The sequence below is a fragment of the Pseudomyrmex gracilis genome, unplaced genomic scaffold, assembly GCF_002006095.1.
Source record: "Pseudomyrmex gracilis isolate BER0280 unplaced genomic scaffold, ASM200609v1 scaffold_19, whole genome shotgun sequence".
NCBI classification, from domain to species: Eukaryota; Metazoa; Arthropoda; class Insecta; order Hymenoptera; family Formicidae; genus Pseudomyrmex; species Pseudomyrmex gracilis.
In genome coordinates this window covers 549,377-566,053 of record NW_018020603.1, presented here as the reverse complement: position 1 = coordinate 566,053, position 16,677 = coordinate 549,377, and the positions used below count along the sequence as shown (strand labels likewise).

At 37.6% G+C, this 16,677-nt stretch overlaps 1 protein-coding gene across 10 annotated transcripts in view; it reads right to left on the bottom strand.

The window, feature by feature from the left end:
- The window catches only part of LOC109851730 (dystrophin, isoforms A/C/F/G/H-like), a 401,655-nt gene that overhangs the window by 95,004 nt on the left and 289,974 nt on the right, over positions 1-16,677 (bottom strand). For 9 of the 10 annotated variants that reach the window (XM_020422083.1, XM_020422086.1, XM_020422091.1 and 6 more), the window contains one exon: positions 4,400-4,572. In XM_020422083.1, coding sequence (XP_020277672.1) covers positions 4,400-4,572 — 173 coding nt within the window. The remainder of the gene's footprint in view (positions 1-4,399; positions 4,573-16,677) is intronic. The other variant, XM_020422087.1, reaches the window with a different exon arrangement.

Sequence of the window (16,677 nt, the reverse complement as noted above, 5' to 3'; positions counted from 1 at the left end):
CGCGGTAAAAAATCTGAAAGACACATCGATAGAATTTTCAATATCCTTTGTTTATCTGGAAATAGCGCGCGTATTACAAAATATATATATAATGTAATTTATGCTGATCAATGTTCACAAAATAATTTGTTAAATAAATAAATAATAAACAATTTGATATTTGACGCTTTCGCGGTGTGTTATATTAATATTCGAAGATGTTTTTCGGGTTTGAACCGCGCGTCATTTTTATATCTAATAAATAATTAAACAATTTGTGACGATAATATTATTAGTCTTGCGCGCAATCATCAATACTGTGATATTATTTTAGACACTCTGCATAATTTTTAATAAGATTGTGATCGTAAAATTGAATCTGTCTTTAATAATTAAATAAATAAACTTTTTAGATTCTTTTTAAAGAAATATATAGATGTGTCATAATATATAAACTTACGCGAGATATTGCGAATTCGATGATTAAGTAAATAATCAATCAGAAATTTATATTATACGATCGACTTCGAGTTTGTAACAAAGAAAAACTGGTACATATCACGCACGCGGAGTCAGGTTAATTTGAAAAATTTTCCCACAAATAACACCGTTTGGCCGTATTTGTCGACGACCTCGTTCAACTCGGTGCCAAAAGCGATCGTCCAACGAATTATCGGCTTCGGCATTTGCGGCTTGATTGCGGGGTAACCTCCTGTAGTGCTGCCAGGACGATTTGGGAAGAGAAAGAGAAAACGCGGGAGCGAGCGAGATCGGCCGATAGATACAGATTGACAGACAAGAGAACGAAGGCGGATGAAGAATCGAGAAACTGATAAATATGGTCGACTCGAGCGCGAACTCTTATCCTTCTATATATACGTGACGCTCTCTCGTTTCCCGCATCGTGCGCGAATATCTCTCCGATAATCAAGCTTCGCGAAGCATCTGGCCGCATTTCGGACTAATTAATGGAAAGACTGATTACATGGCTTTCGATCGGGGAATTGATCTTTAATGCTGATTTTACGCTGTCGTCGTGCTTATTTTCCTCACTGTCCGATTCGAATCGAACGGATTAAAAGTTATTTATGAAAAAAAACTCCTGATGAGATATTTTTATCGCCGCTATTTTTTGAACACTTGCTGTTAACATTTGTTTATAATTTATTAATTTTTTACACAAATTAAACCTATAGTAGATAAAACTTACGTTTAAAGAAAAACACAAAAAATTCTTTGTTCTCGAAAACTTGAAAATGAGAAACGATTTAATTGAACCGTTTTTGGTCATCAGACCAAGCGCGTGGCAACATATAAAATTTAATCAAGCTACAGTGATCACACCAGAAAGAGAGACAGAGAGTACTTGAGGGATTTCAAGTTTTCTCTGTGTGTGTGCGTTAATAAGATATTCGTAACAAAATAAAGAGTTTTTCTTTTGTTACATTCGTGTATTATTCAATCCGTTCTTTTGTTTATACTACGAGCTAAAATTAAAAGTCATAAGACATAAAAGTATTCTTGAGTGAGATACATCAGAGAAGGTTACGGTAATTTCGTGAGATTCATATACCGTGAAAATACCGCAATGTTCCTCTTAACGTAATGTAATTTATTTCGGGAGTGATCGCGTCAATTTTTCTCTCTCAAGAAACGCAATTTTAGAGACAAAACGCAATTTTCACGATCGCAATCTTAAATGAAAAGTGTGCAGAGCGTTTGAAAATAATATTACAATAATATTGATGATTACGCGCGAGACTAATATCATTGTCAGAAATTGTTGTGCGCTTCGTTAGTCGAAGGTGTCACGAGATATATATTTCCACGTTCGCGCGTGTTAATCGCGCACCTCCCATTGGCGACACAACGCAGAATTTACTAACGAGTTTGTGATGGAGAAATCAAATTGGATAGGCTAAATTTCGCTGTAAATGGCCGAAATTGTTTGCGAGTTGCGCGACGTTGCTGACAAATCGATGGAACTTCCGTACGAGCGACGGCGCGCATCATCAAACCACGGACTTTCTCCCCCGGAAATATCCAGATACCCTTTAACAACGCGCAGTTGCATAGTTGTCCGAGTAAAGTTTACGGCGAATCTCGGAGAGTCGATGTTCGGGACCGGAATTAACACGCTACCGTAAAGTTTCCACGTGGAATCCGATTACGATCGACTACGGTCAAGTCCTTGGCAAACGGATTTTCCGCGAAAATTTTCCAAAAAAAAAAAAAACGTTAAATCGATCGCTCGCAGAATCGGAGAATTTTTTTTGAAAGGAACGACGTAATACATTTACGTTTTTCGAAGTAAGAAGAATCAGATCGTCTAAAGCAACGCGTGTGCCGTGATTATTTATGATAAAATAATTTTATATCGCGATACACATAATGAAGCTGCGATATACGTGCAACGTTGATTTAATGCTAAAATAATGTACAAACTTACAAATGTAATAACAATGTTAAAACAAACAAGAACGACGACGTGCTGAACGCACAGAGAGAAAATGTTTGATTAACTGCAAACAATTAACTGAAATAATCGAAAATCTGACGTAAAAATGACATTGAGCGATATATTGCAAGTAAAAGTGAATAAACCCAAGTTTTGTTTTTATATACACAAGTATTGAATTTGCAAGTTAAATTTGTGAACAAATCCTATAAATTACATTCTAAATCCAAGTTTTATATCAACATCAGCAGAACAAGATCTTATCAATCTTCTCTATGTTGGACATTTTTATCAAAATGTATTTGTGCAGAATTTATTTTTCAGATTGATATCAATGTGTGTGTGTGTGTGTGTGTGTTTTGGTTTTTAAGACTCCAATCCATATAAACGAGAAAATCCTTGTAAAAATTCTTTCCTTCTTGGAGGGAAAAGATTTTTCGTCACAGTGACATTCTTGTGAGGATAAAAATTTTGGAAGAATTCTATCGAAAATCCTTCACAGAGATTGACAAAAGAGCTTACGCTCGGTATTTTTCTTCCTTCTAATGCTCAACAATGCCCGGTTGAGATGAACAACATAAAACGAACGAAATAAAAGTAACACATGTTAAGCTCAATAGCTTCGCTATCACATCAATGCGCCGTCGGGATGTGTGGTTTCCACGAAAGTTCGATGTACTTTCTAACAGTCCACGATTGCATAGTCGAACAGTCGAAGAGAAGTTTACGCTACGTTTGAGGCTAAATTGGATCACGAATTCTCGAAGTTCCCACCGGAAAATCCTGTGAGGATTTCCTATGAACCAACAGCGCAAACTGAACAAACTTGCGAACAAAAACAGAGTTTAGGTTCTGTAGTAATACTTTCTGATTATATATAGAAAAATTAAGTTGTCTGTCGGGGGAGAAAAAAAACCGAAGATTTGAATATTAAAGGAGTGGATAAGCATTTGACATCAAAATTTCAATTTTTATTTTGATTTTTTGTTCGCATTTTACACAATTCGCGATGTTTATTCAAAAACATAAAAAAAACAAAAAAACAACTCTCGATTCGGACGCATTTTATCTTTCAATATCATTAAATTTCATGCGCACACAAGAATGATTCGGCATAATAAAGTTATTTTCACGTATTCATTTCTTTCCGTAAATATTTGACTGTTTTATAATCAAATAAACGTGTCATCAGTCTCCAATAACGAAATTCTCACATCTGTTCTTTTAAACGCGCGATTATTTCAATTTCCTCACACACACACACACACGCACACACACTCTGGGCATTATTATGACGCATACTGCAACGCCGTCAAAGCAGAATGGCGCGCTGAGAATGCGGAAGCTCATAGTTAACCCGCTATTCATCCCCCCCCTCTAGTTCTCTCTAACTCACCCTGCAGAAGAATCTTCGAAATTGTTCGCGTGTCAAAGGCCGAAACTCTCCCTCTTGTGCTATCACTTGCTCGGTTCGTTCTTCTGTTCCGCAATTTAATGCCAAGTGTATATCTTTCTTTTCTTTGGTTTTGTTTTGTCACCCCCGTCCCGGAATTATCGAGCGAAACGTAAGCGCGCGCGCGCGTCACAAATTTTTGCGCTGAATGCATTGTGCGCTCTTCGAAGTTATTCTTTTCCCGAAAAAAGCCAACGAGTTTCTCCGAGGTGGATGGTCTTTTTCAACGAGTTGATTTACGACGCGATTTCGTAAGCGAAAACTGTCTTTTGCGATAGTACCAGAGAAAGAATAACCTTCTCCACCCCCGTGTTATGAAAATCATAATGCGCTTTGCGTATTACGTATGCGCTTTCGGTGTTTTGCGACATTTTATACCTCCGTGCAATTCTTAATTTTATTCTGACAACTTGTTTTCGCGAGCAAAAATATGGAGAAGAAAGAGACTTCACGAAACGCTTGTATAAATTTTTACAGTACGGTTCGTACTTCGTTTTATTCGCACTTACCGAATTGCCATGCTCTTTGCCTTTAGGTGATGCCATCTCTGATTCATTTCATCCAGTCGACGTTGCAGCATAACAGCATCATCCTGACTCGCCAGTGAGCTCAATAATTTTCGTCCGGTGCCGTTGAGAGATGCATAAACGTCTCGGTGCGTTTCGATTTCCGACTGAAGATCCTGCAACAAGCAGGAGTAAGCCTCGTTAGATCCTTAAGAACGAGTTTAAAGAATTTTTTTGTAGAGAACATCAACCAATGTATATTTTCTTTTTTTTTTTTTTTTTTCTAAGAATTGATACGACGACGTGTTTGTACCATGAGCGCAAGCATATATATTGCAACATTATTCTATTGTTAGCTACAAAATCCTCGTGAGATATATTTGAATTCAAATTTTCGAGCGCTTTTCTACAAAAGTAAGTAAAAAAAAAAAAAAAAAAAAAATACGGGATTTTCGATTTTAACGTAGCCGGTCTCTTTTCATGGAAATACGGGGCATTCGCGCGACAGAGAGAGAGAGAGAGAGAAAGGGAGAATGCATTCGCGGTGTTTCGTCATCACGATGACGTGAATTGCAGTCTGCGCGTGGATAGAAATGATTTATATACGAGTTTCCACGTACAACGGTGGTATACGAGTACGTCGGCGCCGACATGCAATGCATGCGCCAATGAAAATAAATCGGCGCCGATGCGAGTGAATTAAGAAATATTCGCTGCCGTCACGGCAAGCAGGAACAATAGGATTTGTTTTGTTCCATTTAACGTAGCTATGTGTACGCTTCGCATCTACAAATCCAGCGCGCGTTTCGTCATTAGTTTAAAAAGTTAATTGCAAAAGCTTCAATGAAACTTTCAAAGAAAATTCTGTGGATTTTTTTTTTTTTCGTGAAAATGAGAAACAAAATTTTCGAAAATATTAGTCCAGAAAAACGACAACAATCGTACAATTGATATTTGCTTATTTTTTAATGTAATTAAAATTCTTTGAAAATGAAATACAAATGAGAATAGTACTCCGGAGAAAGGAACACGCGACACAGAAGCAAGACTGCGAAATACACGTAAAATATCTTTCGTTTCCGCTCACGTCGTTGTCTTAATCTGAAATCGTCCGTCTGTCAACGACGGTCGTACACTCTTTTCAAATTCATCCAACTTCACCTCTCTCTCTTTCTCTTTCTCTTACCTAGCTTCAAAACCCTCTTCAATTTTTGACACGCGCGAATTGAAGGCTGCAATCTCTAGAACGATTGCAGCCGGGACTCGATTTCCCATCTGAGTCGACGATCGACGGGTCAGAAGTGCGATATTTTTCAGCTGCTGTTTCCGCGCGAATTGACGCTGGTGACACCCGGTGTGCATCGCGGAGACACGCGTAATGAAAAACGAAGAAAGGGGATGCGCGCGCGCAAAAAAACAAAAAAAAAAAAAATCGAGAAGAGAAAGAAAACTGACGAGGAGAAGGAAAAAAGGAGTAAATATATCGACAGTGGATGTGCCGCTGCGCCGGGAAACCCGCTCCGGAAAATTGGACACATCGATCAAACCGGCTTCCACTCGGCGACGGACAGACCTGCTTTACGTCCGTCGAGCGCTCGAATTGGTAACGTTTAATTGGCGCTCCTGGTGGCAGCTTACGCGCGCGAAAGCTAATTTCGTTTAAACCTCGACAAGAGCGCAAAGCCGTATCTCCGCTGTACATCTCGAGAGAGATCCGTAGATTATGAATTACTACGTCGTGTCTGCTAACTAAGAGAGAGTGACGGCAATAAATATTGCTTGAAAGTATTTTTCATGTACGCCAGTCACACATTGTTCAAACTCGCAATATCGAACAACGTGGCTCCGAAGACGAAAATACGTAAAAAAATGTACACACAAGCGGGATATAAATTAGCTTAGACTCCCCACACATTAATCTTAATACATAATGTATGCATCTGGAGTTGCACGGGGAGTACACAGTATTGGATATTACGACAGTAATTCATCATTTTTGCACACGCGACAGTGATAAAGAATGCAGACTGTTACTTATCAAGTCCCGAGAAGATATGTCTCTTTTTCAGGATTTTTTTTTTTTCACATCCTCTTTGTGTGACGTTGATTTCAAACGAGCTGCGCGTGTTAACGAACTAAAATAATCAAATGTTAGCTATATGGTTTCTATACTCTTTTATGCGATGCGATTTTACTTGGGACGATTGATGAATATCCGAAACGACGCGCGATATACAATAGTCGTATCGCATTGCTGCGTTGTCTTTGATAATATTGATAATAACATCAATCGCGTTTCGGAAGAACAAATGTCACAAACGCTGGCTCATTATTGCGCCTAGTGTGTTACAGCACGTACCGTGTTGTAGCATCGATGACTTCAGTTGCTCGAAAATTTCTCTCCACCGAGTTATTTTTTTTTTTGAAGTCGGAAATAAAAAGAAATCGGAACCACAATGTGACAAATAAAGCAGATGAAACCCAACTTGTAAATTTTGGCCATTGCAATTGTTGATGTAAGATTGAGATGTGAGCCGGTGACCATTGTCTTGAATCATTAAGCTCTCGTTTCGACCACTTATCAATCGCCCCATTCTCGTATTAAAGAAAAAATATTTGCTCAAGCTGCGAGAGTATTTTCAGAAGCGGATCAAGTTCGTCTCGGTTGTTGCTTAATGTCGTTGCGGTGTCTCGAGAACGCGTCGATGATGTCGATTAAATTTTTCGCGCTAATGGAGCTTCCTTAAGAAGTCGTGGCAGACTAAGTATTAAAATGTTGAGATATGCTCCGTGAGACGAGATGACTCGGGAAAAAAGTGCAAAAGGTACAAAACATTTTTGCATTACCCGTCGTAGCTTCAAAGTTCTTATCGCGGTTCGCCGTGCAATTACGCAAATGCGCCTTACCGGCGACGTCGATGTGCATGGTAGTCACTACACTCACACAAAGTATATATAAGGTGTCCTAAAGGGGGTTGTACTTTTAAGGATTTCCTGGCAAACTCAGGGTTTCGATTTTTTCTTATTAAAACTTCAATAAAGCCCGTTGATAAAAACTATTTAAGTTCGATATAAAAAATTTTATTTTAATACATTTTTAAGTTTTACATTCAAGTATTCAATTAAATTATATTTTTATAAAATAAAAACGTAATAATTATTTATAATATTAAAGATGTATAATTTATACGTGTGTATTTTTGTACGTTGTTAAAACTGGGCATCGCCGTTTCCGCCGAGCTGATTTCTACAAGTCGATTTCTGCATTGATTCGCTCATGTGTCGCGCATTTTGTCATTTTGCGATTTACAATGCGAGATATATACGTCTGATAATGAAATCAGCTAGTAACGTCACCAACGTACACGCGACCGACGATAGCACGATTTCGCTTTTCGCTTTATCGACATTTAATTAATTCGCTCGTCCCCGTTTCGATCTTTGCACGTCATTCATTTAACTTCGATCGGCAATTATCTTAATTTTGCGATCGACTGATTCTCGCTCGAATAAAAAGTGGATGTGACAACTCGTTTCGGTGGGAATAATACAGGGAATACTAATTACGTAGCGATACTATTATTTTTTTTCTAACAGCACGGTACGGTATGCGATTGATCTTTTAATTAATTAATCAAATTCAAATTCAAGTAAATAAAATAATTTTATAGTAAGCCAGGGAGGAACTCTTGTAAACGTTGAATAAAATTTTTAAGTTATGTTTTTTATTTGATTTCTATGACTTTATATTTGACGTTTGATATTAACGTTACGAAGAAAGTCGTAAAATGCTATTTGTTAAACATTTTATGAGAAAAACACAAACTCAAAAATACATAAATTTTCTATGTTTAATATTCTTATGTTTTACGCAGAGCACAGATGATTAAATATAACTTTGACAACTTTCAGAGAATATTTATATTCGATTAAAGTCTAGAAACTATAAATGTGGTTAAATCCCAATTCGATTCTCTCGACAGCGACGACACTCAATAGCCATGATGCTAATATGAAAGAGAAAAATTTATAAAATGTATACCAAAGTTTTTTCTGAAGATGGTTTTCGGATTTGAACCGCGTTAGTGTCATTTTTATATCGACGGCTTTTATTTTATTTCAATTTATTTCATCAGACTTTAAAAACAATTTGATACTGAGTAAAACTGACATTAACGCAAAAACCACATCTTCAGAGATTTTCATATATAATACACCGCGCACAAGTATCGAATATCAAACGAAGATTTTTCAGTTGTAAATATATAATTCGATATTTATAATACTAAATTATGTCTCTGAGTTAAAGTAAATATGGATATAAAAAAGAATTATATGAAAATTTCTCCAACGATGTGTAACTTGTGAAGTTTACTCATGTACCAAAATGTTACAGCAAATCTGTTAATTTATAAATCTTCTGTGAAAGTGAGCAAAGTGTTAAATTGATATCTGCAAATATTGCACGAGAAAAAGCGTTTATTATTGAATCCGCGAGAGTGTTCGATATTACATTCATCAAGATATTGCACAGAGAAATGATTACTCGCTTATTAATACACCACATTAATATATTGCTGCTATCCCTCACTGCTGCGCTTTGTTATTACAGTTAATATACGTTATATAACGTAAATTTGATATTAAGTGATATTATTAAATAATGAAGAATTATGTCATATACATATATATATTAGCCTCTGTGTAATAAAAAATGTCGTGGAGTTTGAAAATAATGCTTAAAAAATTTATGACAATCTCTCGCATCAGTAATTGAGCAGATGAAAAAAAAAATATGCCGCGGACGCTAATGTCAAATTTATTTGTGCAACGTAGTTGTTTCCAAAGTTTCTCATACGACGGATGGTCTATCTCTTTCGATCATGTACTTTGTACACACGCCAGAAAATGAGTAAATTCGAGTTTGACTTAATGAGCGCGCGACGTCGATTACGAGGAGAACGCGAGATCGATTTTCTTTCTTTACAATGATAAAGTCAACAGAACAGATTAACCGCGCGCAGACAGTTCCGAGAATAATACCTACGCTTTTGAACTTCTGATCTGTTATACTGAAGTTACACCGAATTATCCAAAATCAGTCGAGTGTTTTCTTTAAATAGAAAGAAACATCTATTTTCGCAAAAAAAAATGTGCTATTCGCGCACGTTTAGCCGTGGAATCGATTTGTATAAACTATGTAAACAAAAAATTTTCTCTCTCGCGTATTCTTCGTCATATCAGATGATCGTAGAAGGTCGGAGGAGTGACTGCAACTCCCCGTACGTGTTTCTATCGAAAATACGCTTCAAACTTGATCTTTGCGAATTATTGAACACATCACTCTGACGTTTCGCCGATCGACTGCGTCTAAGCTAATTCTGAAGACCTGTCAGCGAACTCCGAACTAATTCGCAATTCTTATTCGCAGTTATCGGTTCGTATCGACCGTGAATAGGGAAAGCGGTCCCGGTCACAGGCTATTCGTGGGAGTGCGAGAGACGCGAAGGGTACATACCATCCAGGAATCGGAAGGACGAGCATAATTCAAGAGGTTTCGGCTGCCGCACCGCTCAGAATTCCGTGTGACGTATTTAATGGGGAATCGGCGGCAGCGACGGTGGCGAGGGGACCGAGGCCTTAATCAATGTCTGGTACTTATGCGGAAGGTGCCGGTGACGCGTGCGCGCCGCCAACAGGGACTTCTAATGAGGAATTGCCAATTAGTCTCGGAACGCCGAGATTTCGCAACCGACGACGTTGGGCTCGTTTCACGAACGGCCCTGTCGTTCGTTTAGCAGGGAAAAGAGCGGTGATTTATTCGCGTTAACGGCACGGCTGGACAAAAGTCCGGTAATGAGACTCGCTCTTTTATCTTTTCTGTTTCGCGAAAACGACAAAAGTTGAAAGAGAATCGGACAGAATTTTCCCCATTTGGTCTCATATTTAACTTTTTTTTTTTCGTTTTTTTGATATCGACAGCGGGAATTAATTCAAATCGCAGTTACATTAACACTCAAAAGTAAAATAAAAAAGAGAGAGAGAGAGAGAGAGAGAGCAAAAAAGAGAAGAAAGAATTAATTAAATCAAACGCATATTATATATATATATATTACCAAACAAAAATCCATTATTACAAATCCATTATCTGTAAACAATATCTCAAAATTATGTTTTGTATTTGCGCGATGGAGGCACAAATGTGTGTGTTTACCTGTTCGAAGAGATGCAGCTCCGCCAGCAGCGTATAGGATATGTAGATATATCGCGCGTCGTCGACTATTTTTCGGGCACGTACCCCCCGAGGGTAATAACCCTGTAGGGTGGCACGCCCCCCGGGCCAGGTGCCCACCCTGGGCGCGCCCCCACGATAATCCACCGTAATTACGTACCCGGAAGTCCCCTCATCACTCCGCCATCACTCTCGGGTAACTCGTCTTTGAAGAGCGTTCGACAATTCACTTCTACCTGTTCACTCTCGACGAACATCTCGATGCACTTCGAGTCAACCCATCACTATTTTCGCCCGTGTAGATTCGCGCAGTTCGCAATAGCATTTTTGCTCCCGGCAATATTACTGCCACTTCGAAAGTTTCACTTAAATAGTAAGTTTTTACGACGTATCAGTGTCGCGAACTCACGAGATTACGATGATGTCTGACTGTTGTGAAAAAAACAATTTTAGTCTCCTCAATAATTTTTTTTAATGTTGCTATTTTTCATACTTCTTTTATAAAATATGTTATTTATGCATTTATTTAGCGCAGTTGCGCAGTAGTTGGTATAAATAATGAAACGCAGTTCTATCAAAAATTGTTGGAAATAAATAATAAATTTATATACTAGTAAATCACATATAGTTGGTATAAATAATGAAACACAGTTCTATCAAAAATTGTTGGAAATAAATAATAAATTTATATACTAGTAAATCACAGTATTCTTGTGTGCAAGAAAATGATTTTTTTTTTTACTGGTATACAAAATTATTCTCAAATGTAACAACATAATAGATAATAAATTGACACAATGTTTCAATTCAATTACGGATATTATGTGAGAGCGTCTCTCCCTTAATCATTTGAAGTTGATCGAACTACGAGAACTCGAGCCCTTGCTATAATACGCAACGCAACTTTTCTCTGTGTAGACACACACACACAAAGAGAGAGAGAGAGAGAGAGAGAGAGAGAGAGAGAGTGAGAGAGAGAGAGAGAGCGGTATATTATTCTACCGTCAACATTAGTTTCGTACCGAGTAAACTTTGACCGAGTAACGTTACGAGACATTTCCTTTATGTTGCAACGTAGGCGCAAATTAAATCTAATACAATTACAATGGAGCAATAAATTTCTGCAAAGCAGTTTAAATATCCGGATAATACAATTTCATATGATGCATAGTTAGAATCGCATTAGAACTCTATTCAAACTCCTAATTTATGACTTAATATCTTCACTTATTAATTCATTGTCACTTGCAAAAAAACTAGAACTATACATACGTTGCCTAAACTGTATTGCGTACTAACGCTATAAACTTTGTAGCGTTAGAAGTAAAAAAAAAAAAAGCTTCACAATGTCATTTGTCCCAAGTTCTGAACATTTTTAATTGATCGGACTAATAGAACGCGATTTGTTTTTTACGCCGTTGATAATGACACACAAATTACGCGAATATTTTTATGAAAATTTCATCTTTGTTTTATACAAGATCGAAATGTTATTGCGCGTGTATGTAAGCGGTAAAAATTCACACGACGACACACGACGACGATTACAATTAATAGAACTTCCTCCCTACAAAAAGAATGCGAACAAAAACAAGTGCACACCTGACATTTGCATAAACGTTACCATATTCTACTTTCTTTCCCATCGAGACGAATACACGCCACGGAAACGTTTCTACAGAAACTTTCGGAAAGTTTCGAGAAGCTTCAATGAATTGTAAGAGAACACAGCTCCGACCGGCTTACTCAAAGTATCTCGAAACTAAAGCGATCGCTTGTTCTTTTTCTTTTTTTTTTTTTTTATTACATATTTTTCTAAACTTATTGTTGTGCGGCGAAAGCGGCGCTTAAATTCCAATATATGCGCGCACGTAAATAAAGAAAGTTATTCAATTTCCGAAACAAGAGAATCGAGATGGAATCTATTAACTTTGTATCTACAAGTTCGTGATCTAGTTCAATAGCAATTGTTTAGAAATATCAAACTTGTAAAGTTGTAACTATTGTAAATACGATTACATACAGAAGCTATACGATAGCAGCTTCGCGAAAACGATTTCACGATAATGTTGAATGTAGTATGTAATATACACTTTTAGAGAGAAAATTATTTAATTAAATTATTTAACCTGCAGAGAACGCCGGCATTTTTCCATTGAAATCTTTAAGTTTTTTCACGAAAATTTATGCACGTATGTAAATTACATGTATTATACAGTCTGTTGTTGACCCATATATTGTCCGGTCCTCGAAAAGTTAAAAAAATCTAAAATTATTTTAATTAAAAAAAAGTTTAACTCAACCGCTGCTTTAAATTAATAATCACAATAATATGTCTGCTTCCATCATGCGTCCGAACTCGACTCAACGTACATATTACTATTTTTAGCAAGAAATCCTTTTTTATACACTAATAAAACATTTTTTATAGCTAATTATACATGTTAAAAAATTCGCGTGATACATAAATAATATTAACGTTATATAATACAATTGTTATCTTTGTAATGCAAATAAGTTTTAGCACAGGCTTTCACAATCTGTGTGATTCACACACAGACATGCAAACATAGACGTAATTAATTGAAAAATGACCTATGAGTATTAATGACTCACTACTCGCTAACAAACCAGACATTATTAATTGTTCGTTCTCGCATGTTAATCAAATAAGATAAATAATATTTACAGAATAATAATTTAATATAAATCACGAAGACAAGGCTTTACTCACTTACTCGACACATTTTCTTTCGCTAAAATTTATTTTTGCTAGATATTGAAAATACTGCCGGGTTCTATTACACAGACAATAAATCAAGAGGCACGGTAGTGCCTCGCGCCAAGTTCACGCGCGCGCAGTGCGCCCGAACTGTGCGAGGCACACCGTACCTCTATATACGCGAAAATGAAGAATTTTAGGAGTGGGGNAGTTTAGAATTTTAATTTAAAGTATTACGTGTTGTGCGTGTATAAAATATACGCGAGAAAGAGAGAGAAAAAATTTCACATGTAGGTATGATTCGCCATGAGTTACGAATATGTATTCTCTTTGATTCAGTTTTGCGAACTATGTACGTTAAATATAAATTCGTGCGAAACATTCTTTTGAAACATAACGACGAGATAAAATATACAGAGCCTTGTTTCCCGAATGTGAAAACGTCTGGTGGTAGTGTTTATTTTAAATATGAGTAGTTTTCTGACGAAACTGTAAAATTGTATTCTTAAGACGGAAACGAAGCGAGCACGTCAGGAAGCGGAGAATTCCGATTTCTCTGCATACGATATATACAACGAGACTGAATAACCTATGTGCGCGCTGGTATTTTAGTTTTCCCAAAAGAAAATCGTTTCATGTTTTCGAAAGAACGTTACAAATGGGACATGAGAAAAAGAGAGAGAGAGAAAGAGAGAGCACTGTTCTTCCAGCATCAGATTTTTGCATTCACATGTGTCTTACACATTTATCTTCTTCAACCATCCTCGCATCATGCGAGCGCATATTTATTTGCTACTTCGCATATCTCTAAAATATATTTGATACATTTAAACATTTGTTTTTGGAATACATTACATTTTAAATTACATTGCATTAATTAAATTTTAATTTTGAACATTTAATAATATGTGTAAACTATAGAACTTTTTTAATTTAAAAGCCAACTAGTTTTTAATTAAAACTTAAATGTGCAAAACGTTAAATTAAAATTTTACACATGTGACACACAAGATTCATTTAGAAACAAAACAAAAAAAACGATATTTCGCAATGTAAATAGTGCTACTAAACAATTTGTACAAAGGATGTGGAAACACCTGCTTAACACCTTGAAGTACACACACACCTTGCGATGTGTGTATTTCTTTCTGAAGGAATAATTCTGCGCAGGTGTGCGCGCAAAGTAGCAATGTTGTTCGATCTCCCATTTCGTTACCGAATCAACGACGCGTGTCCAGTTTCTCGTAGACACCGCGGGTGAAATGCGTCGCGCATTTTATCGGATTAGAAAGCACGCCATCGAGCGCGATCGGATCCGGGCGACTGATCGAAATAAAATATACGACGCGAGAGAAGAAGGCGGCGTTATGAATAATGCATACGGCGAACAGCTTGTGGTAAGTAACGAGGCGGATTTGTAAAGCAGTTCCGCGTCCTGTCGTCGCCGCCGCCGCCGCCGAACCACCGCGCGCGCGTCCCTTTCTCGATGAACCGGGAGTAATTTACTCGCTTCGTTTAGATCTCGCGACGATAAAATGGAATTTCTGATATCCGGGTCACAATCGTGAAATTAAAATAAAATGCGCGCTCTCGCGGTAGGTGTCGCCGCGTTTCTATTGACACTTTCGGTTTGATTCTTGCGGGGCGAATGGAAAAAAAAAAAAAAAAAAATTGTCCTCCCCCTCTCTCCTCCCGACATTTTATTCCATCCCGAGGAAGAATCTCGTCTCAAGTGCGCGCCATTTAGAATCTCTTCGATCGTCGTCCCGTTTACTGCTTCGGGATTAAGTGCAGGCGAGATCGCGGTGTCGATAACGATGCCGCGGCGAAAACTCTTCGCGCGGCTGCACGTTTTCATGTAAATTAAGCGAGCCAACTGAATATAAATGCAAGAAGTTTGAAAATGCACTTCAAAGTATCGTTATAGCGAGAACATAACGAAGAAATAAATAACGGTTCAAGGAAAACTGACTCCTTGCAATTTATAATACAGAAAGTTGGTCAATTCGCGTTATACTTATACAAACTGTTTATATTACGCTCTGGTAAATGTAGACAAAAGAGATGTTGCCAGCGAGAGTTATCCCGTCTGCATTTCGCACTGTTTCAGCGCTCAAGAGAAATTTAAATTTGATCAGTTTTTTTGTTTTTGTGTTTTTTTTTCGCGTGTAAGTATAGTCGCAACTTTTCCCAGCCCCTTTGTGTTAGAACCTCTTTTTACACGTTTCTACGATTTCAAACCAAGGACTACGTTTCAAACCCCGCCTTCAAATAAGCTCGTAACTTTTCGCGAAGTAGTTTAGAGAAATTTTTTACAAATTTGTAAAAAAAACAAAAAACGAAGGTAACGAAATTTCTCTATTTCGGATTAATAACATAATCTTCTCGAATAAAAAATGCGAACGAACTAAGAAACTCTAAAATAATAAGTTTGACAAAAAAATTTTTAATTATCTTTCATAAAAGAAGAATGTTTTTGAAAACATTAGAATTAAAGTAACGACTTTTTTTTTTACTATTAAAATGCGCACGTGTGAAAAAAGTAATTAATCAAAAAGGTTTTTCTTGTAATCTTCATAATAAATCGCTTCTAATTACATTATTTTACATTCTACAAAATAATTCTAATGTATATTTACGCGCTCCGTGAAAAAAGATTGAAAATCACGGCGGATCTTTGCGATTTATGTCGAGAACATCGCGTTTATGGTAACGTAATCCTCCTTTCTATCGGTTCAGGAGGAGCGTAATTTGCGGACTGTCTTGGCAAGCGCGCGGTCTCGTTAATAGCCTCCTCTCTTATTTCGCGTATCACCGACGAAGTAACACCGAGAATTTTGGTACGAGCACAAGAAGCGGGGAGTGAAGGCGGTAATGCCACGATGGCGGTATGTACTGCTATTTACACAGGATAGTATGTACTATCATTGACAGTGATAGCGGCTAGTAGCCACCGCTGGAGGAGAAGCGGGTGTAGTAGTGGCCGCTGCTGGTCGGTTTCGAAACCAGGATGGATGAACCGAGGGTAGGGGTAGGGGAGAGTTGAGGGGGTTAAGCGGCTTGCGGACGATTAGAGAGCGGCCATCGTCACGCTCTTGCCTTCATCCCCCGTCGCTGATCAAAACTCAGCCGCTCCGCGGAACAAGTTAAATGCAAAGCGCTGCTCCTCCCTTTTCTCGACCACTCGGCTCTGCCTTGCTAGTTTTTCTCTTGCTCTATTCGGGATAACGTCGTTGACGCGATAACGAGACTACCTGCTAAACGTGGACGCATGGGGGAGTTATCGATCGCGGCGTTCCTGATACGCAACGTACAGGGTGTTTCAGA